General features: G+C 39.4%; 1 protein-coding gene across 15 annotated transcripts in view; it reads left to right on the top strand.

The window, feature by feature from the left end:
• LOC111864256 (serine/arginine repetitive matrix protein 2) overlaps nucleotides 1-24,005 on the top strand; it is a 389,125-nt gene extending 365,120 nt beyond the window's left edge. For 9 of the 15 annotated variants that reach the window (XM_023851362.2, XM_023851371.2, XM_023851444.2 and 6 more), the window contains 7 exons: nucleotides 3,462-3,578; nucleotides 9,428-9,634; nucleotides 11,775-11,974; nucleotides 12,455-12,643; nucleotides 13,919-14,105; nucleotides 14,748-14,883; nucleotides 17,786-19,259. In XM_023851362.2, coding sequence (XP_023707130.1) covers nucleotides 3,462-3,578; nucleotides 9,428-9,634; nucleotides 11,775-11,974; nucleotides 12,455-12,643; nucleotides 13,919-14,105; nucleotides 14,748-14,883; nucleotides 17,786-17,837 — 1,088 coding nt within the window. In that variant the 3' untranslated portion in view covers nucleotides 17,838-19,259. Of the gene's footprint in view, nucleotides 1-3,461; nucleotides 3,579-9,427; nucleotides 9,635-11,774; nucleotides 11,975-12,454; nucleotides 12,644-13,918; nucleotides 14,106-14,747; nucleotides 14,884-17,785; nucleotides 19,260-19,302; nucleotides 20,009-22,943 lie in introns of those variants that run through there. The other 6 variants (XR_002842763.2, XR_002842762.2, XM_023851399.2 and 3 more) reach the window with 6 other exon arrangements.
• The last annotated feature ends 2,994 nt before the right edge of the window (nucleotides 24,006-26,999 follow it).

Raw genomic sequence — 26,999 nt, 5'->3', positions numbered from 1 at the left:
ATGTTCTTTTTGCGAGAGATTCTTGGCGTAACCACAATATTACGTCAAGAGCAAAGGGTTTATAAAAATAGCTCAGCAGAAATAACAAGTAAAGCTGCCTACCACAAGGCTTTCTGCTGCAGAGGAAACCAAGCAGGCAGTCAAATGTCGAACCTCGAACCGTGAGTCAAAGGCCTATCTGTGTACATTGTAGGTCATTCGAACTCTGTCACAAGTCTCCAGTATGGTTTGTGGTAGGTATCGACTTTCTATCGCTAACATTTTGTCACTAACCTGAGGCTTCTCTGGTCTGGCGCAGTAAGCTTTGCCGAACAGACGACTGTGTCCAAATCATTTCCTAGGGTACGTCATACCTTGAATAAGTAACCTTCGAGAAGAAAAGTTTAGTGCGTTTTACGAGCTCTTTGGTATGGTGATTTTTGTCCCCATTGTATGTTGAGAATACAATCTAGTAACTTGTTAATGTGGTACAATACCAGATGTGGTCTCTGTATAGGGTACTTAGTCCCACCCCACTAGCAATAAAAGAATCTTGTTAATGATGACATTATATTCCACGTACTATCTCCAGATGACGTACCCCCAAAGATGTTTGGGACACACAACTAACAAAATTAACATTGGCCTGCCGACACTCAATCATGAGCTTTTCAAATAACGTGATTCTATGCAGTTTTAAATGAATTGTTTTGGAATTAACTACCTCTAATGAATGAATGAAGTGAATTCTTATGTCTCAAGGAGAATTTCACAGTACTGACATAATAATTCAAGATATTCTTCAATATAATGGCTTTTGAACCCAAAGGCGTTTGAGTTTTAAACATGTGAGACTTCAGTTATTCCCTGGTGTTTCAGAAATGTCTTCAGCTGTTGCACTGAAGAAGCATATTAAGCCAGTTCACTATTTCCTCCAGCAGGAACCTATTTGATATTATGATTCTTCATTCAAAAGTAGAGTTATATTTCGGGGAACTTTGGTTTTTGCGTCACTTCTGTCATCATCAGACATATTACTATTATTAATGGAGGCATGCGGTAGCGTAGTTGGTCTGAGGAACTATGCTACAAGTTGGAAGGCCGCGGGTTGGATTCCCGATGAGGTCATTGGATTTTTTCATAATCCTTCCAGCTGCACTATGGACCTGGGGTCGATTCAGCCTGTAACAGAAATTAGTACCAGGAATCTTCCTGGGGTAAAGAGCGACCGGCGCGTAAGGCCGCAGGCATCTCTGAGCCGTCTGTCTAGAAAGTGTGGAAGCCTCGACGTCTCGCAAACCTATGGACCTCCACGGCCTGTTACGGCGATAGCTGTACATTTTTTATTACTGTTGTTTAAACTCGTGTTATTTTGAAAATTAAAACATTACTGGTATAATATTTTTGATCCTAAATTTATATTCGTTGTAATTTAAATATATTTCTTTCATTAAAAAATTGTGTTTCCTACCTGTGAAAGTCGCACTTACACTTTAGAGTAAAGGTTATAAACTTTGTTACGATTTTCCTTCCATGCAGCTTAGTGTTTCGTCGTTAAACATTTCTCCTCAACGTGTTCTTTATCATGATTGTTTTTCATTGCCTTTTGTGGGTTTGTGAAGAGGCTATCATGATCTAATTTAATCTATAAACGCCGGAATTTTGAAATGGTGGTACCTTCAGCTGACCGGAATTTATTTAAATGCCCGTTCCTGTTAGGGCGCTTAAATTATTTTAAGCATTGTATTTGAAAATGCTGTATCTAATACAGTTTTTATGGTAACTTAATAGAATTTACTTTGTTTTTATCAGCAAAGAACATAATGTTACACATTGTAACGTAAGGTTTGGAAATATTTAAGCAAAAAATACATGCTCTCCTTTTTGTTTTTATAATGCAGTTCGACTGTACAAGAGAGTGTACCGCTTCCTCGCAAAGTTGTTCTGCATTATACTTCTGCTTGTAACACTTGACATTCTTCCGCAGTCTCTGGTGTAATAAAACATCTTGGAGCCATAAAATGTATTTTTCTCCTCGTAAGATTTACATTTTTGTTACACCCTTCAGTAATTCGACTCTGTTGACCAGAAAATTGAAAGTATAAATATTGAAGGTAAACTGTAGAGGAAATGCCTTCTTTTGTACGTGAATGCCGCAGCCTTCCATTGCAGTTGCAGCTGCTCGCAACCAGACGCCTTTATCATAGTTTAGGTACAGTGTGCATTCAGTTCTCTGCGACTTCATAGTGAATTCGGATATCGTAGTTTAATTTCAGTATGACATTAGGGTCAGAATAAGAGGCCAATGGGCGAGTGCTGAACAAATATCTTACTTCCTTCTACGGTAACACATTCAAACGCGACCGATGTTTCCTCGTTCTTCGCTTCCTTCACTATAGAGACAACAATGCAGAAATCGACAGAAAAGCCTAAAATTGTGACCGACTATGGAAAATTCGCACGATTTTTGACGATCTAAATGACGCATACGAAAATAATTATAATCCTTCGGATCATTTGGCTGCTGACGAAATAATTTAAAATTCATAGTTATGGTTGTGACGTGCGAATGCGCATTCTCGAGTGCTTCGAGGAGCACCTTTCAAAGGAAAGATTCAGTTAGATGACGCGGGGGCGAAGGCTATGTATGCACCAAGCAGGTAACCACACAAAAGGTACGTTCATTGAATGCTACTGTATTTAAAAACAAATGTTCAGGATTATGCGTGCGCTCCTGCTAGTGGCGTCTGCCCGAGCTTCTGCTAGATACATTTAAACGCCAGAGCGACTGAATATGTACACTTTGACAACGACGAAACTACATATCACCATACGGATATGTGCACTTCGGACATTAAAGTATAAGATTTATTCGCCTAGAATGACTGAGAAGAATCATGGAAAAATTTAAGTTAAAATTCCAATTAACCCGGCCGAAATTGGAACGGATTATTTCAAGGTCATAAGGTAGATATTTTCCGTTGCAGTCATTGTGTTTCTGTCCTTAATTCGTCTGAAAGATTGTGAAGATTTGAATACCTTATTACGAACGTCTTCCGTCTTCTTCTTCTTCTTCTTCTTATTGCAGTGAGTCGTATAAGTCTTCACCTTGAACTATAGACGCACAGAGATACTCACTCCGAAGGTTTACATTTTCCCCTCTGAGCAATTGAATCATACTTTTCTTCGCCGCCGTGGTATGAATATTCGTCCTAATTATATGATGCTTCGGCAAATACGTTATTCGTGTGATAAGTAGAACTAATTTCTTTCATTTCGAAACTAATCCCCTTCATTCACAGTCTGTAAGAATTTCTGAAACAGGAGGAAGGGTTTACAGGAAGTCCATAAAAGCTGCAGTATCAGTGCCCAGTGTGTGTATGTGTGTGTGTGTGTGTGTCACTGTTGACTGCTCCACTCTGCTTGTAAATAAAGTGGGAGTATAGCAAGATACTGATGACGTAAGTGTTTGATTCTGCCAGCAGATACACATGTCCGTGGATCCCTGTCTCAGTCACTCCAGGACTTACTAAGACTGATGCTGAATGTATGGTGTAAAGCAGCGCTGGCTGTTAAGGTAGTTGCTGCCAAACCCAACGGTAAGCCCGTAAATTAACTCTGAACCGCTTTGCCAAGAGTTTTTCTGCAGTTCAATTGGCAACTTTCATTCGAACGTCGCGGCAACAGTTTGCAATAAGTAACGCGTTTCCATCACTGTGAGTATGTTGAATGCATATCGATGTGTTCAATTGTCGAGTTATCGATATAAGTATTAGAATTTCTTGTACAATCCACGATTTGCTATAACCTGTATCTGATATGGTTTCATAGACTATTCCAGTACACTTTGTTACACATTCATGTTGGTAATAAGTACGATATTTTGTGCCCGGTAACCATATATTTCTGTGCTAGCAATAAAAATAAGTAATCCACAAACAAAGTTGTTACTCGACCGATGCATCCGGCTGCTCACAAAACAGACCGCATAAAAAAACTAACTCCGTGGCCTGTAGTGCGCAAGAGAACTTATACCGACCGAACGACCGCCGCTTGTCGGCGAAGTTAGTGCCAACTTTAGCGGATAGAGGGTGTAGCGTGGACAGCGCAACGTTTCCCCACGACCCTTAATCTCCGTTTTCTAGACCTGAGCCGCTATTTCCTTGAAATAGATCCTCAAATATCCTCACGAGGCTGAGTGGGCCCCATTCCAGACTCACTACTTCTCAGAAAATCTGGTAGCACCGGGAATGCGAACCCGAGACCTCTGGATCTGTAGCAAGGAACTCTGACCACTAGACCACAGAGGCGGTCAAACAGACAGTATGATAGTTGAAAATTTACGGAAAATAAACATATTTTGTAGATACAGTATTGTCAAAAATATTGCAGTGCAAGACGCGTAAATGGTATTTCAGGTCAGGCTTACTCTCCAGGCCAATATAGTGAGTTTGAGCGACTCCCAGATTCGTGAGACAGTAAAGTATGGTCCTGAATCCCGCGGGACACCCAGCCAAAACTAACTGTACTGGCAAGTCCAACAGCAGTTCGTCAGAGCAGGACTGAGCAGACCAGTTGGAAACCTCACAACACTTAGGCCTGTTCGCTTATACAGTAGATTAATAAGGTGTAGTTTTATGAATTTTCCCCTGTACGTATCGTTGTATTGCAAGACAGAGACAGGGTTTCTGCAAAATTTAAATTTGGAACATTTGTCTTCTTTCTTCATTAGAATTTCCTTTATTCCAAAATATTAGATATATTGAAGTTATACATGAGCATAATCCAATTTCATTCAGCTTTAACAGAACAAACATACACACATTTTCCGCTATACGGGCCGTATATTCATAGCGTCGTTAATAAATAACCCACAGAAATTAAAGGAACTTCGTGATTATGCAGATCACCTGCAATTGCTTGGATGCCTCTAGGCGCCCCGCCCTGCGCACCCACAAACCAAAGTTAATATTTAATACAAAAAAAAATACAGAACTGCTAGTTTAAAAGAATTTTTCATGAAAATGACAACAGCCGGCAACAGAGAGACCAGAGACCACTGTTATAGATCCACCTACAGACCTGCAACTACTGCGTGCAGCTCTCTATCGGTACACTGTGTTACCGAAATTTGACACAGCACCATTACGATTTTAATACATAGAGGTAAAATCATAGGAGATTATGGTATTTCACGCAGATGATCAGAGGACATTATTAAAACTTATTTTTAGTTTTTTTACCGTCCGCCATGCAATAATGTCAAGGCACAAGATTCCCTCGAATTCCAAAGCACTTGATGATGGCCGAATAGGCCGAAACACGTAACGCAGCACAGTGACGCATTTTCAAAATATTTAATTTGAAATCTTGACATTGTTGCATAGTGGACGGTAAACATTACTAAAAATGAGCTTTAATACCAACTGCAACACGATGCTAAAATATGACATCATTAAGTTGGATCTTAGAGAAGTATAATTATATTCTGGGGGATGTTATTGAGTTACTGGACAGTAGGAAGGATATTCTATTTTCACATCGTGAACAAAATTTGTCATGTCATATATAAAGGCAATGTGCATGTATGTAAATAAATTCTGGCAGTCAACGATTTATCTTCAACAGCAGATTGGTAATTACTGTAAACATACTTCATACATAAGTAGACATATACTTTCAATATACGAGGGTTGGAACTTAGAGTGGCAACTATTTATTTACAACTGATACAAAATAGATGCATGTTTCGAGGTTTTACTGTCCTTCAGTTTAGTCACCAGCATTGTGTACAACCCGTTGCCAGCGATGTGGAAGTCGTAGGATACCTTTAGCAGCGCCTGTTGTGTTGATAGTTTGAATGGTCCGGTCTACTGCCTGGAACAGTTCTGAAGCGAATGCCACAAAGTGGTTCCTTCATCTTAGGAATCAAGTCGAAGTCACAAAGGCTTAAGTCCAGGAAGTACGGTGGATGGTACAGCACTTCCCAGCCCCATCGATCGAACAAAACAGTCATAGCTTGCGCTGCATGCGGCCGAGCATTGTCCTGCAAAATGATGGGTGGGTTATGCAGAAAGTTTTTTTTTTTACGACTCCTCTTTTTTTTTTTTTGCAATCTGTAAGAATTTACAATAAGCAAAAGGTAGGTTGATAAAATGGCATGTAGGAGGCTACTCATTAGTAGACACCTTTCGTATAATAATCAGTGCTGATTAGTTTTGTTGCAGGAGTAACTTACATCTAACTTACTTCTATAACCTTAATCTAACTTATAAACTAAATACATAAAGCTTAGAATCTGCCCGGCAGATCATTTGGCGCGAAGCGTTTAAGTCTTCTGTTGTGAATTGGCTGGCTCATGAGGTCTATTGCAAGTGGGTTTGGATGTTTGTTTAGTCTGTTACTATATTTAGCACTAAGTTGTTGTATTTCTTCTTTGACTGTAGTCATACCAAGGTCATTCCGGATGACACTGTTGTGCACATACCATGGGGCATTGGTTATCACGCGCAGTACCTTTGACTGGTAGCGTTCTAGTATCTCGATGTTTGAATATGAGCACGCTCCCCACAGTTGGACTCCATACGTCCAGATGGGCTTCAATATGATCTTGTAAACCAACAGTTTGTTGTCAAGTGACAGCTTGGAGTTTCTTCCTATTAACCAGTAGAGTCTGGTGAGTTTTAGGCCGAGTTGTTTCCTTTTAGCGGAGATATGTTTGCGCCAAGTCAGTCTTCTGTCAAGATGCATCCCAAGATATTTAGCATCTTCATGCAGAAAGTGTCGCCGCTTCTTTCTCAAAGTTGGTCGCAGGTTGTGTTCCAAAAATGAACAGTAATACTATGCAGTGACGGTCTGCTGTTGGGGAACGGTATGCTTTAGGATAACACCATCACAGTCGAACACGAGAATCACCATAACTTTCACATTGCTGGGGTTCTGACAAATTTTAGATTTTCGTGGTGACCCGTAATGACGCCATTCGTTCGATTGGCGTTTCATTTGTGGCTCGTACGATTTGGCCCATGTCTCATCCAGCGTAATGATACGGCGTAAGAAATCCTCTCCTTCGCGCTCATAGCGCTCCAAGTTGTTACGAGCAGCGTCGTATCGTAGCCATTTCTGCATTTCCGTCAAATCATGCGGAACCCATCGTGATGCAATTTTTCTCATGCCCAGGCGTTCCTTCAAAATGTGAAGCACAGCCGTATGCACTAATCCTGTCTCTCGGGCCAGCTCACGAATCGTATGGCGTCGATCACTCTCCAGTAACGCGGAAAGGGCATACACTTCTTCACTGACACTAGGACGACCTGGATGATGCATGTCTGCCACATTTTGGCGTCCCTTGTTGAAGGCTTTTACCCACCTTGCCACTGTTCTGTAAGGCAATGCAGATTCCCCACAAGCCTCTTGAAGATCTTGATCACACTGTCGTGCTGTACGGCCTTTGGCACATTCAATCTTTATCCAACTCCGTTGTTTCTGTTTCGAAAACATCTTGACAACACTACATTAGACCGCCAGCTAATACGAGGCTCTGTTCTTCTCGTCACTGCGCATGCGCGTGATGTGGGAAGGGAGAGTCCATTTGCTCTGAGGTAAGGTAAGTATGTAACTAACGTGTGGTATAAGCGACATAATTTGGTTCCGCTGCATGGCGTCTCTACAGCAGTGTTGCCACTATTAAAGTTCCAACCCTCGTATAAATATACACCATTTTAAATGTTATGTGTATCCTATGGTAGCTAAGTATAGTTGTATATTACTGTATTTTTATTTGCACACTCTATACTCAGTTTTAGTTGCAAGCTTTTATGCACCTTGATGCTTGAATGTGTCACCAAGTTTAAAATTCGCATCTAAAAATGGCGTCTCAGTAGAGGTAGTATGCTGCTATTACCCTAAATCAACGAACAGCGGGCCTTCAGGCCTGGGTGAATCAAATTCCTGTGTGCTTTTCACGTGTGGCACAAGAGTGTAGTGGCTTTGAGAGGTTCTACAGACGCAAGCTATAGTGAATGCAGGATCTGAGACACATAAAGTGTGACCAAGGGTACCCAAACTCCACCATTTTGTCTTAACCCTGTAAGTTCAGTGGTAACTATATGTATGCCATTTGATGTGCTGTAAAATAATTCCTTATTTTACCCAGAGACAGAATGTGTTTATAGATCCCCTTTTATTATCATGTTTAATCATTATTGTTTTCGTAAATTTTATATATATATAAGTTGTTTTTTTTTGTAGTCTACTTAACGGTGCTATGAGTAACCCGGGCAGTATACTCGTACCTTTGAATGATTGGATGCTAGTGAATAATGAACTAGAAAGAATGTTGAAGGAAGCGTTCATGGCCTGATGTAAGGTGCTGAGGGGCTGAGGAGAACTGTGAAGAACCTCAGGACATTCCATATCCCTGCTGAAATTCGAACCAGACATCTCTTGAACACAAATAAAAATGTCACTGTTGGAGCGAGCTAACAAATAGAGATCAAGATGTAAGATTTGAGGTTTTCACGGCGGTAACTATGAAGATAACAGTCTTCCAGGATGTGGCGCCTTGTAGATATTGTGTTAACCGACATTTCGGAGAGTCTGTTAGCACCCGCTCACGCCGGTTCCTTGCTCGCGAATTTTCTTTTCTCTCCTACCCTGAAGATGTAGGTGATACGTTCCTCCGAAACGTCTGTTAACACAATATCTACAAGGCACCACATCCCAGGAGACTGCTTTCTTCGGAGATCAAGATGTCTGACTCAACAGCGAAACAGAATCGAGACACGGTACATGAATAGGACAGTAGAACAAAGAGCATAGACTAAGCGCAACACTGCAACTGAACATACACACAGTACATCAGGATATATCAACAGTCAGCCTTCATAACGCATAACCAGTCTAAGTACTATTTATGGATATTGTTTGTGCCTTCAAGAAAACACATGGCACAACTATTAAAATTGTCAGCAAGTTAGCTAAAGGGGTGATACTTCTGACTTGTATCTGGGAGGTGCTTGGTTCGAATTCTTTTCCTGGACACCGAATATCCTGAATTTTTAGTGGGTTTCCTCAGCCCCTCTAGACAGATACTGGGTGATATCACAAATTTTCCACAACTACTTCCTTGCTCATCCTTTCCCATTCCTTGTTTACCATCTTGAAATCGTTCAACATGATATAGCCAGAGTCACTAAATAAACCACAAATCATTTGCCTCTTTATGCACAATTATCCTATCTGTTGAAGTTATATAACTTATGCGGTTGATAAAGTTTATTTAAATAAATGGCAATCTTGCCAGAGACACTTCAGATTTGTTCTTCCACTCCCATAATGTGTGGCCATTTTTCCAGCTGGAAGTCTCACAAGAAGCTGTAATATAGAATCATATTTTCACTTCAGATCACAATGTTGAGTACAGGAGGGCATGTTCTTGGTGTTGCAGAGTGTGACAAGACAGTGATAGTGAGACGGGAGTCTGGTGAGTTTGGGTTCCGGATACATGGTTCTCGCCCCGTTGTGGTGTCTGCCATCGAACCTGATACTCCTGCTGAGACATCTGGCCTTGAGGTCGGGGACATAATTATAAGTATCAACAATGTGAATGTCCTAGACGCGTCTCACTCTGAAGTCGTCAAGATTGCGCATGCAGGTATGGTTTAACACTTCACTCATTTTCTTCTCTAAGTTAGAATGGTAACAAGGTTATGTAGCATACCATAAACAAAATCCGCAGTGCCAAGAAGTATTTTTTTTTAACATTCACTCTGTTAGCAGGCTGTAATTTCATCATGGCAATGTTCTCTTCGCAAATTATCTACTATTAGAGACAGGATAGTTGAGTTGGTATAATGACTGGGCTACAAGCTGGACAACCAAGAAATCTGGTGGTTTTGATTCCCAGCAGAAGCAATTCATTTTGCTTTACTCCACAGCGTGCAGACCGGTTTTGGGACCCACACGACCTCTTATCCCTTGCTTACTGGGGGTAAATTGTTCAGGGGATGAAGCTGACCACTCATCTCCATCCACTGCTTGATTACGTATGCAAGGACCTATACATTTAATCCTTCAAATATCTTCGTGGGATGGTGTTTAGATAGGCACATGGACATGACCATTTTGTATCATCCATTTTTGAGAAAATAGGTATGCAACACTTTGGCTCTTTCAGTTTCTTGAAATGTAGAGAAAAGGTGTCCTTTCTGTAGGGCATCATTATGCCAGTGTCACCAATGCTTGAGACTGACATAACTAATTTCAGGGTACTTGAGTGAAGGATATTGTCATTTCATCATTCCAAAAGGCAAAATTTTCCCATTGTCATGAAGATGCAGTGCCATCGCATTTTATGCGAGGATGTGTCCCTGAAGCCCTTGCATAATTCAAGATATGTTTTGAAACATGTAATTCTTGTCCAGTTTTTTTTGGGGGGGGGGATTCTCAATACTTCAACCTTTACACATAAAGCGAGATTTTATTACTATTTTTATTGCACTGTTTCAAATTTGCATGTAATATGACCCCCATTAACCTCAGCGGTAATTAGTGGTCAGTTATATGCCCAAAGCCGGTCTAGAAAACTGAGATTAACGGCCATGGGAATCCGCTGCGCTGACCACGCGACACCCTCTATCTGCAAAAAGTTGGCATTAACTTTGTCAACAAGCCACGGTCGCTCAGTCGGTATGTTCACTTATGGACTAAAGCCATGGAGTTAGTTTATGACCAAAGAAAATTGGCAGAGCTCGGTGGGCTGCAGAGCCAATTTCTACCTGCCAGTGAAGAGATAGGTTCCTACCCTTTCAAAGAGTCAAAATTGGCGTCTATTCCATAGCCAGTCATGTCAATGACTGATCCATCCCATGCACAGCAAGACCTGGGATTGAAGTATAGCCAAGATTACAGATTTATTCAGTTGACCAGATAAAATAATGTATGAAAACTGTGGTTAAAATTCCACCAATTTTTCATTTGAGTCACTGAAAACAGTTTTTTCCAGACTTAGGTCTCATTTGGTCAGAATGAAAAAGTCTGGATTTTCATATAGCCTAGGTTTTCTTTGCTGATTATGAAATGTAAGTATTTTGGTTTTATACATTTATGTTGAAATTAAATATTTACATTAATTATGATTACCTTATGAAACCTGTTGATATCTCAACAGGAAATTGTTGAATACAAACATTGTCAAAAATACCTAACCACAATAACTTAAAATGTGAAAATCTAGCTACATTACTAAGATACAAAACTTGATAGAATAACAATATGCATAAATGGTATAAGGAATTTCTTAGAGCATACATGGATACTGTAATATTGATTGAAGCATATCATCCACTGTTGCTATCTTCTTCTTATATCTGTAACTACTTGATAAACTTCCTAAATACATAACAATGAGCAAGCATTAACCTTTTATGAAAGTTACATCTTGCTTCAATGAACACCACATCATGAAGACATATGGAGGAGCAGAGGTATAGCTCCATGCATTTCTAACTTTGGCACTAGATTCCCTGATCTCCTATCCTCAAGGAAGGAGAAGCTGACATCCATTGAAACAGGACGCTGGGTAGGCCTCAGAGCTGGTCTGCATCCTATGGAGAAGACAGGAACATCTGCCTCTGCAGTGTCCAATCCCCAGCCCCTGTTTGTTCTAACTGAACTATCCTGCCTTGACCATAACAGCTTATGTACTGTATAACAGTAATTCTATCATCATTATGTGCTGCAGTCATACACCCACAGATGGAACTTCTTTCTGTAAAATTATGTGATGGTGTCAGCAGGGTCAGACACTCTGGAGCTGGAGGTCGCTAGGACGTGCAACGTGCTGACGCCTGTGGTGAGGGAGCCTGGGGCTGGCAGCCCCCTATACTCAGGATACTTGTGGAAATTGGGTGGACTGAGCAATGGGGCCAAATGGGTGCAGCGATGGTTTTGCCTCAAGAGGGACAATTGTCTCTACTACTACAAGAATGATACAGTACGTGGAACTGTTCCAAATTCTGGTTCAAGAGTGTTTTCTTATTTATGTTTTGTTTATCAAACCATGTCTGTCATTATCGTGAATAGGAGCTTCACACACTCTACATGTGTAGTCATTTGAAGGTAATATACAACAAGGTTGAGAATTTTTGTGTGGAATAATATCTGTCCACAAGTAGCTTTGATGTTTCTAGCAGGCAATTCTGTGGTGGGGCTTGGCATTCAAAGGCTTAAAGGAGATAAATATTGCTCATTCTATTGTGCATTAGACTAGAGTAAAGGTAAGGTAAACTTGTCCCTGTGCTTAAGTAATTAAACACTACGCCATGAAGGTGTATGGAGGAGTGGATGTAAAGATCCACATTTTCTTGTCCTCGGTACTAGTTGTAGGTAAGTGGTCAGCTTCACGCCCCGGGAAGAAGCCTTGATACCTGTCGGAAATGCGGCTGATTAGCGTACACTTGCTTTATGACTACAGGAAAGTCAACCTCTTGGAGCTTTGATGCTGGTGAACTACAGGGTGTCTCGCACACCTGACAGTGGCCGACTCTACAGCTTTCTGCTGGACAAGACTGGTGCTACCGGACTCCATTTGGCTGCTGATGATGAAGAGTCAGCTATGCGATGGCTTGCAGTCATCAGCCACTCCATAGAACGAAATGCTCAGGTAACATAACAAAATGAAACATCATTGAGGTTTACTATCTGTTTATATCAATTTTAGTAATGCAGCTCATATTACAGTTTCTTTTTTCATGTTATTAATAAAATATGTTTTGACCATATATATGGCCATTTCAGGAATGTTTTATTATATGTCATAATTTGTTTCACTTGTATTTTCCTCTCAGATCCATAATATATAACATCATGGCGGTTTATATTGAATTTATGTCCTTCATTTTCGGGCAGTGACACCATTTTGTGGAGGTTGGCACCGTTGAAGTTTTTGAAACATCATAATCTTCATATTCAGGGCAGAATAATTGACAGCATGACCCAACCTTGTCTTCATTATAACTGATCATAAAACTGGGTGGTCCAATTTTGAGAAATTATTGGTTTCCTTCTTCAGGGTGAAATGACTTAATGTTTATGGTGCAGGACCAGGGCTGTATTACAATCTCTGAAGCCTCAAGCTGTGACAAAAATGATGCTATTAAAATCTACAGAATGTTTTAAAAGTGAATATTGATTAAGGAATAACTAATAAACTTCAAAGATTTTTATTTCATTAATTATGTGACCAAAATGTTTTATGATAGAAGGTAATTTTATCAGAAATGTAACAGTGTGTTCTTTCAAGGAAATGCCATGTTTTGAGAAAAGGAATTGTAATTAATTACTAAGAAATGTTAATTTACATCGATATATATGGGTGAGATGCAGCATATTTTTGTAAACTGCAGAGATAAACGCCACCAATTTCCTTGACAGTGGTCAAACAGCTGCATGAAAACTGTCACAAACTTTATTGTCGTGTTACTGTATGTATGTGTATGTGTGCACACGCATGCACATGTATGCTTGTGCGGATGTGCATCTGTATTATTTTCTGAGCTATCAGTGGCTGATCTCTATAGTGTTCACCAATTTATCCTGATAAGTTGCAGTCAGCCATTTGGTGGTTTCTTTCTTAGTATTTGAAGGTTCCTCAGACTGCAGGGCCATAGGCTGTAGCTCACTGAATTTATACATAAATGCAGCCCTATATGAGTTTCTAGAGGTGTAACAAGTTCTAATATTCATATTATTTTTCTTTGGTTGCCTACAGTGATACGATTGTACATTGCATTTGCCATAAAAGTTCATAAAGATGACTGAATCACAAAAAAAAATATTTGTGTGTTCCTCACTGTATCTTCCCTATCTTAATATGTGTCTGAAGGACATGATGTGGTTGCAGGAAGTCATGCCCAGGTTTGATTTACTATATTTTCAGATGGACCAGTGGCTGGACATCAGTAACAGGAAGCTCAAGCTGGCAGCCAGCGCTGTTCAGCAGCCAGATTGCTTTGGCTACCTCATGAAGCTAGGTCACAAGTGGAAGGCATGGAAACGGCGCTACTGTGTGCTCAAGGACGCCTGTCTCTACTTCTACCAGGATGGCAGCTCAGATGGAGCTTTAGGTGCATATCATCCATCTTTTGATGCCTTTTGAACTTAGTCTCTAAACTGTCTTGTTACGCATGATTTGAGGTTCTCACAGAGGTGGTTATGAAAAGCACTATATTCTGGGATATAACTCCTTGTAGTCAGTTGAAAGTCAACCGACGTTTTAGAGGAACGTATTGCCTCCATCTTCAGGGTCAGAGCAGGGCTTTGCTTGCCACCTACTTTCACATAGTCTCTTGTTTGACTTTCTCTTTGACCCTGAAGATGGAGACGATATGTTCCTCCGAAACGTCATTTGAATTTCAACAGATTACATGGTGTTATATCCCAGAAGCTGGTACTCTTCATGACTGCTTATGGTTTGAATGTCTGGAGTTCATTTCATGTGTGCAGGGGACTCACCTAGCCTCTCAACCAATGGGCATCAGGGACAAGAACAGGAAGCTTACCTTTAACTGCAATCTGTTGCTGATGTCTAGAATTCTTATAGCCTCATTATCTGTTCTCCTTGTATGACAAAATGGCATGATGCTTCATCATGAGCAAATTTACCGTTTTGTTTTCTTATATTGTGAGTCAGTTTAATATCTGGTTACTGGTAGCAAAGGGTCAACATTAAGTTCTTTATATTAAGGAGTTATGCTTCATGTTGTTAGGCATGGCATGCCTCCATGGCTACCGAGTGCAGAATTCTACTGCTGGAGGGAAGCGTTTTGCATTTGAGATCCTGCCCCCTGAAATTCGCCAGAGACATTACTACTTCTATACAGAAACAGAGATGGACAAGAAGAGGTAAAGTACTGAAGACAATCTGATGTTTTTCCCTTCAACAAAGTTTTATACAGTAAGAAGACAGCACAAGTATGAAACATGTATATATATATCCATGAGTAAACTGAAATGTAATTGGGTTCATAGGCTATTAATCACAGAGCATGAAGCTGACCACTCACTTCCATCTAGTGCCAAGATCAAGAAAGATGGAGCTATACCTCCACTCCCCCATACATCTTCATGGCATAATGCTTAACTAACTAAGCGCAGAAAATAATTGTTTACATTTTTCTGCCAAGACCATCAAAGGATTCAGTTATTCAGTATAGAGGGGGTGGGTTTCCCCATGCACGGCGACTAATAGTCTATTGTGCGTCCCCCTTTAATTTCTACTGTTGCCATACCCTACCGATACTGGTTCCCGCTATCTCCACTTTCTGCCAGCGAGTTCGGCCCTCTACTGGCAGTGGTACCAGATAATTCTCCCCTTTCTGCCAGCAAGGTCGGCCCTCTACTGGCTAAGGTACCCGATAACCTCCCCATCTACTGGAGGCATGGGAAACTACTTGGGCAGGAAACATTTTGCCTAATTTTGCTCAGAGGTCTCCTAGAGACATGAGGATCTTTTACGTGCCGTAAATCTATGACACAGGCCCCATGGCTTAAGTCCCTCCCGGAGGACTTGTTCCCTCAATTTTTCTGCCCTTAAAACCCGCGTACCTTGAGTCATGAGGTGGGAACGTTACCCATAGACTATGGAGGCCGGTAAAGGATAGGATGATTTCTGCATTATGAATCAGAAGGGATGTGAAAGGAAGTATCATTAAACCAATTTAAGGTACTATCACAGAATTTTCCTAGAGAGAATGAGAAAAATCAAGCAACAGCTTGACTGGTCTCTAGGCCGAGTTTTGAACCAGTACCTCTCAAATGTGAAGCAGGAATACTACCCATATAAGGTCATTAGTTTATATGATGATATGCACTGCTAGGTTGGTATAGTTTGCTTGCGGACTAAAATCACAGAGTTTTTTATTATGTGCAGTGCTCTACTTTAAAGGGGATTTCCCATTATAAATTTATAGGTGATTCTATTTTTCTCTGTGCAAATTACATATCCAGTACATTCTTTCACAGATTTATTTATTTTATTTATTTCTGATTTATTAAAGGATTCTCTCAGGAGGTCAGGCTATATAATATCAAATTATATAATGATTAATAAACTGGTAAGGATGTGGAAGGAAGTGGTCATGGCCTAATGTCAAGGTACTCTTCTGCCATTCACCTGGTAAGATTGAAGAAAACCATAAAATCATCAGTCAGGATATAGCCTAATTGCTTGGTTTCTTTCACAAATAATGAATCTCTTGTTTCAAAGCTTATCGCACTCTACAGACTGATAACTTTTTTTTTCCATATAAAAAAAGTAACAAGCCATGGGGGCCCATAGGTTTGTGACATGTCAAGGCTCCCACATTTTCTAAATGGTCAGCTCAGAGATGGCGGTGAGGTCAGCCTTATGCACCAGATGCCCTTTTACTCCCCGGAAGATTTGTGGTACTCATTTCCATTAGAGGCTGAGTTGAACCCAGGACCATAATGCTACTGGAAGGATTAGGTCAATTGAATAATCCAGTTACCTCATCAGGAATTGAAACTGCAACCTTCTGACTTGTGGCATAATACCTTAACCAACTGCACTACAGTGTACCCCCATTTTTCCATATATGTTATCAGAAATTCATTATATAAAATAATATTTTAATAAAATATATAACTCGTAATGAGCTCTGTATTTAATAACATGTCCTAATCTGATGAGTCAACTTTTAAAAAAATTAATAAAATAATGGCATGGCATTTGGCTTCCTGAGATTGCAGAAGGAGTAAGTGGCCTGCAGGTATGAAGGGATAGTCGTGAATGTGTTGAATAAGCTGTCATGAACAGCTAATAAGGGTTGGTACTATGCTTTGGAAGCTGGATTGGGACTAAAAATTCCTCACCATAAAAAGGAACTAACATGTCAGAACATTTCATAAAAGGCTTTAAATGTGAATGGATTCTCTGGCATGAACTAAACAACAGAAAATGGACATGAAATTGGAACATGGAACATCCAGAATCTGTATTGAATTGAATTGAATTTATTTACATTCTATAAATCCTAAGCAGGTTAGTACCTTTGGATACAGAATAAGTCAAAAGGTTACATACATAAGTACAGGCAATTTTAGCTTAAAAATTAATATAACTTAATTTTACATCATTCTCTATTTACATTGAAGTATTTATCTAAAGAGTAGAAGGAATGAGCATGTAGATAATTCTTTAACTCTGATTTAAACTTTTTAGTATCATTGTGTAGCTCATTTTCACTGAAGTCTGCAGCAAGTATAATGATTCTCTATCAGTACAGAAGGTCAGATGAGATGAACACCATTGAACTGGCAGACACTTCAATGGGAGGATAATATTATAAACTTCCTTCCAGTAAATGAGTATCAGGGTATGAACTGAATTCAGGTTGCTCAGATTAGGGCCGAGTGTTGGATTCTTGTGAACACAGTAACAAACCTTCAGGTTCCATGAAAGACGGGCTACCCCTTGATCAGCTGAGCAACTGTCAACTTCTCGAAAAGGACATGACACTGTGAAGTTGATTATAAATCTGCCTTTGAGCTTCATTTGAATTTGGGTTATAATTTACTTGTGCACACAAAATAAAATTTACATGACAAATTTTAGTGTGTGCATCTAATGCCAAATTTCACCAAAATTCGTGAGTGGTTTTAAATATGAAACATGTAGATGAATAGGTATGACATACCAATTATGCATGTATTTAATACATATTGTGCAAAAAAATATATGATTATATTTTCTTTCTACAAATGTTGTTCTCACTATTGTCCATAGATGGTTGGCAGCACTGGAGTATTCCATTGACCGCTGGATCAAAGTGGGCTGACGCAAGTGCCTCGGATGTTGGAAGCAACAGACTAACAAGGAAAACAACAATTACCACTCAACTGTCTTAGGCTATGCCTTAGTTTCTACACTCTCATAGACACAACTGAGCAAGATGGCTAACCAGTTTTAACTGCCTCATAACCATTCAGGCCCTGCTAGACAGGTGGTTAACTGAAACGCATATAAGCCTAGCTCATAAAAACAACACAAACATACGAAATCGAAAATGACAGTTCAGGGCGAGCTAATGGCCGGTTAATGTATGTGTTGATAACAGATATCATTATACATGTAGTCTAGGTATGGTGTTGAAAGTAGAGATTGGTCAAATGGGAGCATTTAGGTTAATGTGCAAGGCAAACAACCATTTTGTTTGAAGTTTTCCATGCAAAAATACAGAAGTGTTATTGGTAACTGCAGACGCACAAAACAACATGACAGTAGGTCAGACTGCCTTGTCAAAATGGGGTACCAAGCAACATGATGACACAGGCAGCTGATCACAGTCTGTTGAATGTTTTAGTGTAAAAGATTCTTTTCCAGTCGATGGGAAATTAAGCACCAGTTATAGAAAATAAGAATAACTGTTGTGTGTATTACATTACCCCATCATGCTGGTGCCAGCAGAAGGGGGTAGTTTTCCTTGCAGAAGTTTGTATCTGTTAAAGGATATGTTCCACATTTTTTAGCATTAATTGAAAAGATTTAAATGAAACTATATATAATTGTTATTACTGTTTAAAAAAGAAAAAACCTTAAATTAATACAGATGCTGTATAGATTTTAAACAAAGATTTTAAAAACATACCAAAGAGCTTCCTTCGAATGAAAGAAGTTAATTAAACTAGAATATCATAATCTGTGCCGTTAGTGTGTAAATCTTTTTTTGCGTGGCCTGAGATGGGGTCAGGTTGTCCTCCGCACTTGACCTACAATAATATGATTGATGAGGTTCAGACACACCGAATCGTTCGTGTTCAGACCCCAGAAGTATAACTTCTCAATCCTTACTGCCAAATTTTTAAAACCTATGTATTTTTTTAAGTCATGCATTGAAGGCCTTAGTTTAGTTTCCCCATAAGACACAGCCCAGTTGAGGCCTAGTTTGAGCGGGGGCTTGCCTGACACATATCAGGAACTGTGAATGCAGTATCAGAGTGAATGTAACAGAAAAAAATTATTTATAGTTTTTGTCTAGGATAAACTTTAATAATTTCTAAAAAAAGAAAGCTCAAATTATTTAAAAACACAAGACTTGAGATAATAATGCGGGTTGAAATAAAATTAACAAAATAACTAAAGAATAAAAAACTACCTTACCAAGGAGTTGCCAATGTTTCATTCCTTGTGTCCATGAGTTTTTGTTGTCTCAGTGGGAGAAGATGTGTAATATCATTTATTTATCAACTTTCAGTGTTCATTTACTTGTTTCCTTCATGAATTATCTTTTCTCTCTTTTCCAGGGGTACGCCCCACATATCCTTCCCAGAATATGGATCTGCATGTTGTCGCTTTTGTTGATGTATATGTACATCTGTGTGTAGAATGCATGCCACATCTCCAGGTATGCTCTGTTTCCACCCTACTTTATATTTAAACATTTTAAGAAACGCTCTTATAATACTGCATGGACCAATTTTATTCTAAGATATTAATGCAGTGTAAATCTGCTAAGAAAAGGATGGCACCAAATGCCAAAAAAGAACACCCATCAACACATGCGGAAGACTGCAGCTTCTTTAAGCAGGATCATGCATCTGATCTAAGCCAATGCTGTGTGTTGGTTAGCATAGACTATAGTGTGTAGCTGTCTGCTGTATCCACAACTGGTCTGCAGGGTTCGCTAATGCAATTCTGGTTTTATAGCAATGTTATTATCCATAAACATGAAGGACCACTTCATTTCATTCCTCGATTTTAAGTTATTAATAACAATTTTGGTACTTTATAATACACCACTTCTATTTTCATGGTACCACACGAACCAGAATCAATTAGATGGATTTTGCATATCAATCCATACATTCTTGGATGAAATTGTTTTTCTGTAACACCCCTTTAAACCGTGGCCTACATAACAAAATGGATCCTTTTTCATTATGAGAACTTTTTAGTAAATAATTCATTGAAGTATTTGGAAGGAAATGCAATAAATTACATGTGAATAACTTCCAGTGGTAATTATTGGCAGAACATTGTTACTCTGAGCAAGAGAACAAGGACTCAGGACACTGTCACGCATTTATCTCTATCGTATAATTCTTTATATCATAATAATCTTATCTTCTGGAATGAAGCGACATATAATTTGATAGATCAGTACCATTCTCGTTCCTTCACCTTCTGTCTACAGATGGGGGGACTTTGTTCCTCTGAAATGTTAGTACGCATTTATCAAACTCCATGGCATTACTTCCCAGAAGATGTCATCTTAATGTTCACTGCCTTGACCTCAAATCTCACAGTGTTTCATACTTTGAGGGCCATGGCAAAGTTACAACCCTCTCCCCATAATTACAAATATGCAAAAGTATTACATCCAACTGAAGAGAGTTTTAAAATCTTATACTCCTCTGAAAGTGAAACCCAGAGACCTGATAAGTGACATAAGAATTTATCTATGTGTGTGACTTACCATCTATAGATCCACAGAAGTGTAGATAATCAGTTACAGTAAATAATCTTCATGATAATACACACCACAGACATGAATTCAATGAAGATAAAATGGAAGAAGAGACTCACTTGAAACATGCTTTCACTTAATGCAGACTGGAATTCAGTGTGGTAATTCATGAATAAGGAACAGGAGACTGGTGACAGCCTCTGACAAAGTAAAAATATTTTTTAATGTTGGGAATACCAGGCAATGAAATATTTTGGAGTCATAGTTAAGCTGTAAGCCCCTTCTGTTGCCCATAATGTTCATCATAATCAGCATCCAGTTACTGGAAGTAAACAGCATCTTGTTGCTTGAGTACTCCTGCTGGAGAAATGGGTCCCTCGACCTTGTCATGCAGGCAGAACATTACAGAGAAAGGCAATATCATTCTTCAGCCTATAGTTTAAAAAAAAAATGTGAAGCTGTCCCTGTAAGAGGTCATGGAGGTCCATAGGATTGTGAGACGTCAGGGCTCCCACGTTTTGTAGACAGTCGGCTCACAGATGGTTGTGAGGTTGTCAGCCTTACATGCCAGCCACCCTTTACCCCCAAAAAGATCCCTGGTACTCATTTCTGTTAGAGGCTGATTCAACCCCAGGGTGGTAGTGAGGCTGGAAGGATTAAGTCAAATGAAAATTTCAGTAACCTCATAAGGAATCAAACCTTTGACCTTCCAGCTTGTTGCACAGTTTCTCAACCAACTATGGTAACGCATACCCTTCAGCTGATAGCTCATAGTATGTAGTGGCAAACATTGTATATGTGCCAGTAACCTTGTTCCCTCTGCCAAGGCTTTACCTTGAGACTAATAATGAGCATCAATGTATCAGCAAATATGTTCTTAGAAAAAAGCACTGGATAATCATAAAACAGAAATAAAGCATAACTTATTTTAGAATCTCATAGCTATAAGGATGCGAGAAATCAGCTTTAGTCTCTGGTTGTTTGCTTGGGGAGATAGTCTCCAGTATTTGCTCAACAAAACTCTGTGGGACCAGATCTAGTCTAAATGTCATGATGAAGAAAAAAAAAATCTTTTTTCTGTCAGGAATCCAACCCTGATTATCCAGTACATGTCATTCACTTTACAAACTGAGCTATCCTGGCTATTAGAATGATACAAACTGAAATATATTTAACTTTATAATTTAATTTGTACATGTTCTTCAATAAGACGCAGAACTTGTATCGCTACAATATGACCTCATTAATTAAAAAAAAAATGGGCACAGAATTAATGCATTTTGAATTAAATGGATTTCAGTGCAGTTGGTTTTAACTTTGTAATGGTGTGGTTTGTGCTGAGGATTTCAGAAGTATGCAGCTACTGATAAGCGCTAATGGAACTGGGATAACGCAGTATAATAACTGTGCTATTGGCTGGGTGGCCAACAGTCAGATTCTAGAAGGAATATTTCTGTTTGACACTGTATCCACACTATCTGTGTGGCAAAGGCTGCACCATAGCTCAAGCAGTTAGTTGCTGGCTCCCCACCACGGAGGCCCAGGTTCAAACCTGGGTCTGGTAAAGTGGGATTTGTGGTGGACAAAGTGGCACTGAGGTAGGTTCTCTCCAACTACTGTTTCCCGTGCCAGTCTTCATTCCACCAAATTCTCCATCATCATAATCACCCAGGGCAGGTACAATAGGCCAATCAGTGGCTGCCATGCTAAGTGGACCCAACTGGATTCCACCCCCCACTATGCGAATCTGTAGGGCATAAATGCTGCCTGTCTAATAGGTACTAAAATTTTTTTCACCTGGGGGTAAACGGGCTGGGACATTAATTTCTTCACTCAGCTCCACAGTGTAAAGCTCGTGAATATGTGGAGCTCTGCCTCTATAGCTACTTATGTGTTTGTGGTATGGTGTTAAATTAGGCACAGGGACAGCAAGTGCTAATATCAACGTAGGAGAAGGGACAGAATGGGACGGGATAGCGCATGTGCACTTATGACATTTGTGTTGTAGTATCTGAGTTGACCATCAGCTTAAAGGTAGCTACTTTGCTGGTAAGTAGGGCAATCAGCAGAGATGTGAAAACTTGCATCCAAGATGTGATTGAAATTTTTTCCCATTGTTTTTTTTTATTCAGTTACAATACACATGAATTACCTTTTCTGAAACTACAATTTTTATTTGTGGCCTTATAAAATGACTAGACATGGGCTCTTCAAGATGGAGGCCTATATTCAACTATGGATGATTTCATGGATGAAGTGGCACTGAAACAGGGTTTTCTCAAGGTTTCTTCAGTTTCCTCTGCTAATCAGCATTCCATCATTACTTCATACTCATTTATCACTACCCTCCTGAGAAGCGAGATAGCCCTAACGAGGCAGCACATTATTATGACACCCTTAGTCATCTTGCCTGCTTACAAAGTAAAGAGGTTAAAATTTTGTCATATTGATTTTATTGGGTTTTGTTGTGTGTGGCAGGAATCAAGGTAGTCCATTCAATGAAGAGATGGACTACGGACTTGGATGACTGAGGTTTGATTGCTGTCAGGGACAGAGATTTTTCTACATACTGCCATGATGATGAAACTTCTGCGTCCCTACCAGGCTCCTATATTGTGTGTACCAGGGTTCTATCCCTGAGGAAAGAAAGAGGTAGACTATGAAGCTGACCATTCACCTCCACTCCCCCTTCCTGCCTTGATAAACCTTTTAGACCCAAATTATTTTCTTATCTTTTATTTCTCCTCCTCATTTTTCTTCACTGTCTTCACCTCCTATTCCTCCTGCTTCATACTCTAATCTCCTTTATGTCTTCTTAAATCTTCTTCCTCTTTCGTTGTCTCCTAAGTTCTTCTTACTGTTATATTCCATATTCTTCACCTTCTCTTTTACTCTCCTAACCTCTTCTTCCCTGCTTAATATCCTACTTTTACTACATCAAATGAATACAAGTTTATTGGTGTTTTTTTCTTCTCCTTCTTATCTTCTGTTGCTGTCCCTTCATGTTAGTCTTCTTAACCTTTTCTTTCTCCACCATCTTGCCACCTCTCCCTTCTTCAGTGACAAGAACCACAAATAGTTATTATAGGATTCTGACGATGGTGTATAACACACCACAAAGTTGTGCATTGAGGTTTCAACAAGGTTTACACTGCAACGGTAAGCTGTCCTCAATGGTAATGCTGCCCCTATATTTGACAAGAGCTGAATATTGAGACAGAAGCCAAGTGACACTACAACTGATAATAATTGTAAAGAGTGCAAGAGCGAGTATCCAATAAAGATTCGCTAAATCTGAGACCCACGTGAAGTTACTTGGCGCGTGACATACCCAATACATGACAATATATATATGTTGGTGTACTGATGGTAGGAAATTAAAAGGTAGGAAGATGAAATGGTTTTGTAGTGTTATGATGTCATCTTAACTTTTATAAATATGTCAGTTGCTTAAAAAACTGTGGGGTGAGTGCTCTTAATGCATGGAAGAATGGACACACATAATGATATTACTAAAACTTACTTTTGAGACTATTAACTTCTGAAATGTGATCACATATAGTTATAGAACATGTTGCCTCCACCTTTTTGAGGATCTAGAAAATATATTTCTCTAAAATGTTATTAGATATCTACCAAACTACACAGCATCACATTGCAGAAGATCTTAGCCTTGGCATTCACTGCCATGAGAACCTGTTTTTGTATAAGCTTCTCTTTCCTCATTTACTTATAAAAGTATGCTAAGAAATTAACTGAAATCGTTAGTCTGTAAAGCATTCAGATTTGCCTTCCTTTATTTCTGGAGAATCCACTCAAAATCTGAAATTTGGCAGCTCTAGTCATGACTTTTTCTATATGCATTCTAAAAACTGCAGTATTTGTATGTTGAGAAATACATATACTAGCAATTTTTAAAATGTAGTGTAGAACTTACAAGAAACAGTGGTGTGATTTATTATGAAATCATCTTATTTTGGTTGCAGTGGATGGTTCATCATTCAGTTGTTGATTAACCTAAGCCCCTTTCAGACTTCTTATATTGAGGGCACCCTGGTATTGAAGCAGTAGACTGAGGTATATTGTCATCATCTCAGTTGGGGGTTGAATTCAGTAATATAATAGTAAAACACACAGAAAGAAGACCTCCAGTTTGTCCTCAGCCAAGTCTTTCTGTTAAAGTTTGTGACAGTTTCTGATTCATTATACCATAAAATATTGCCCATTGAAGTTTATTTAATTCACATAGGATTACATTAAGTATAGCAAGAAACTTGTCATTTTATTATGTTCTGCTGTACAGGATACAGCAGACATGTAAGATTTCTAATGTTGAATTAAGTTTATTTGGTTTAATTTTAAGAGCATAATCATGGCAGGATTGACATGGCAAAAGCTGCATTTAGCAAGAAGAATCATCTTTTTACCAGCAAATTGGACTTAAATTTGAGGAAGAAACTAGTGAAATGCTACATTTGGAGCATAGCTCTGTATGGGGCTGAAACATGGACACTTAGGGCAGTAGATCAGAAACATCTGGAAAGTTTCGAAATGTGGTGTTGGAGAAGAATGGAGAAGATCAGTTGGACCGATTATGTGAGAAATGAAGAAGTGTTAATTAGAGTCAGTGAGCAGAGGAATATCCTACATGAAATAAGAAAATGGAAGGCTAATTGGATTGGTCATGTTTTACGCAGAAACTGCCTTCTAAAAGAAGCTATCGAAGGAAAGATAGATGGGCGGATAGAAGTGACAAGAAGACGAGGAAGAAGACGTAAGAAGATGCTGGATGACCTTGGGGACAGAAGAGGATACTGTCATTTGAAGGAGAAAGCTCTAGATCGCATTAAGTGGAGGAATTGTTTTGAAAGAGACTGGGGACCTGTCATCTTGACAGATTACTGATGATGATGAATCATACAGTCTGGCAGGGTCATGAACTCAGAATGGATCAAAGTAGAATAATATGACATGTAATGAGTCCAGCAACAAGCAGCATGGATTATGATGATGAACCACCGGACTCTGCACACATTCACAGATAAGATAAAAACTATGCAGTAGAGAAACAATGAAAACTAAGAAGACAATATCTAGGGAAAGCTGTAACCGAAAAATGTGGACAACAAACAGGAAAAAATTCTATGTATACTGTTGCAAATATTTCAATAATACTTTCTTGGCAGGCATTTTTGATTGAAGCAGGGAGAAGAGCATGGCAGCTGAACGAAGTTACCCCTTTGCAATGCAAGACACAATTTGCTGCTCATGTTTGAAACTTTTACTTGCAAAATGTGTATTGTGATTGGGTCACACAAGTGCGATTCGATATATTGCAGTTGTTGTATTGTGATTGGCTATGACTATCTAGTGTGGTCCGTCTGCGTAGAGATGGCCGCAAATCTCTTGTTTCCCCATTCCCCTATGACAGTTAATACCCCCTTTAATCAGTGTTGGCACAACCGGGCATAGCATCAGTCAGGGACGTTCCGGACAGTGCAGTGTTCTACTCTGCAGTGGCGATAAGTTCAGATGCAGCTTGTCGAGTTTGACCTCTGCTCGCGTCACTGTGTGTTGGCATGAACAATGAGTAGAATAATAGAGCAACTTATTGAAGAAGCAAAATTACATGATATATTATTTGACTTGTCACATCCTGATTACAAATATATATAAAAAAAGATGAAGTCTAGAAACAAATGGGCAGATCCACGTTTTCTTACACTTCTTTCTGAAAAATATATTAATATACAATTAATTGTGATGTTAATATTTGTAATAACTTCTAAAATGTCTCCAATTGTACACAATAATAGGAATGACTAAGCCTACCCAACTGGACTCCACCCCCACTAAGCGAATAAAAAAAATGACTAAACGATCTATGAGTCGGGGTTCGATTCCCGGCAAGGACAAGATTTTTTTCCTTGTCTTATCCATAACGTCATGAGCTACAAGACGTTTCCTCGTCCGGAAAGCTGAATGTGGGTGGAGCTAACAACGGAGCTCCATCAAGTGCAGAAATTGAGAATTGGGGAATCGTATCTCTTCTCCCTTTACGTCTTTAAGGCATGGTGCCTGATTTCTTACGCCCATTGATAACTTTAACCTTCCGGAATTTCCCCCCATGATTCACACACATAAGTAAATAAAGGTTCGTGTTCGGGAATATGTACGCGTAATTGTCCATTCATCTGCCCGCAACAACGGGGGAACAACAGCTACTGCCTTAGCTCAGTCGGTTAAGAGGCTAACTACTGCCTCACATACGTAATCCGACACAGCTGCGAATAATTTCACGACATTGACCTCGTGCATTTTCGAGCCAGCAAGGGAGCACTTAACACCCTTAACACGGCTTAAGTCTGACAAGCCTGACAAGTGCACTAGAGAAGGGATGGAGGGTGTACAGAACGACGAAAGTTGAATGAAAAATTAGTTTGCAGGTACATTGAGCTAGCGAGTCCTGTCAAATGGAATTGGAGAAAATCACGAGAGATGAAAGAATTGCGCGCGAAAACATGAAGGAAAAAT

Source organism: Cryptotermes secundus, unplaced genomic scaffold, assembly GCF_002891405.2.
Source record: "Cryptotermes secundus unplaced genomic scaffold, Csec_1.0 scaffold29, whole genome shotgun sequence".
NCBI lineage: Eukaryota > Metazoa > Arthropoda > Insecta > Blattodea > Kalotermitidae > Cryptotermes > Cryptotermes secundus.
The sequence above is the reverse complement of the archived record's forward strand: the minus strand, read 5'-3'. Positions and strand labels throughout refer to the sequence as shown.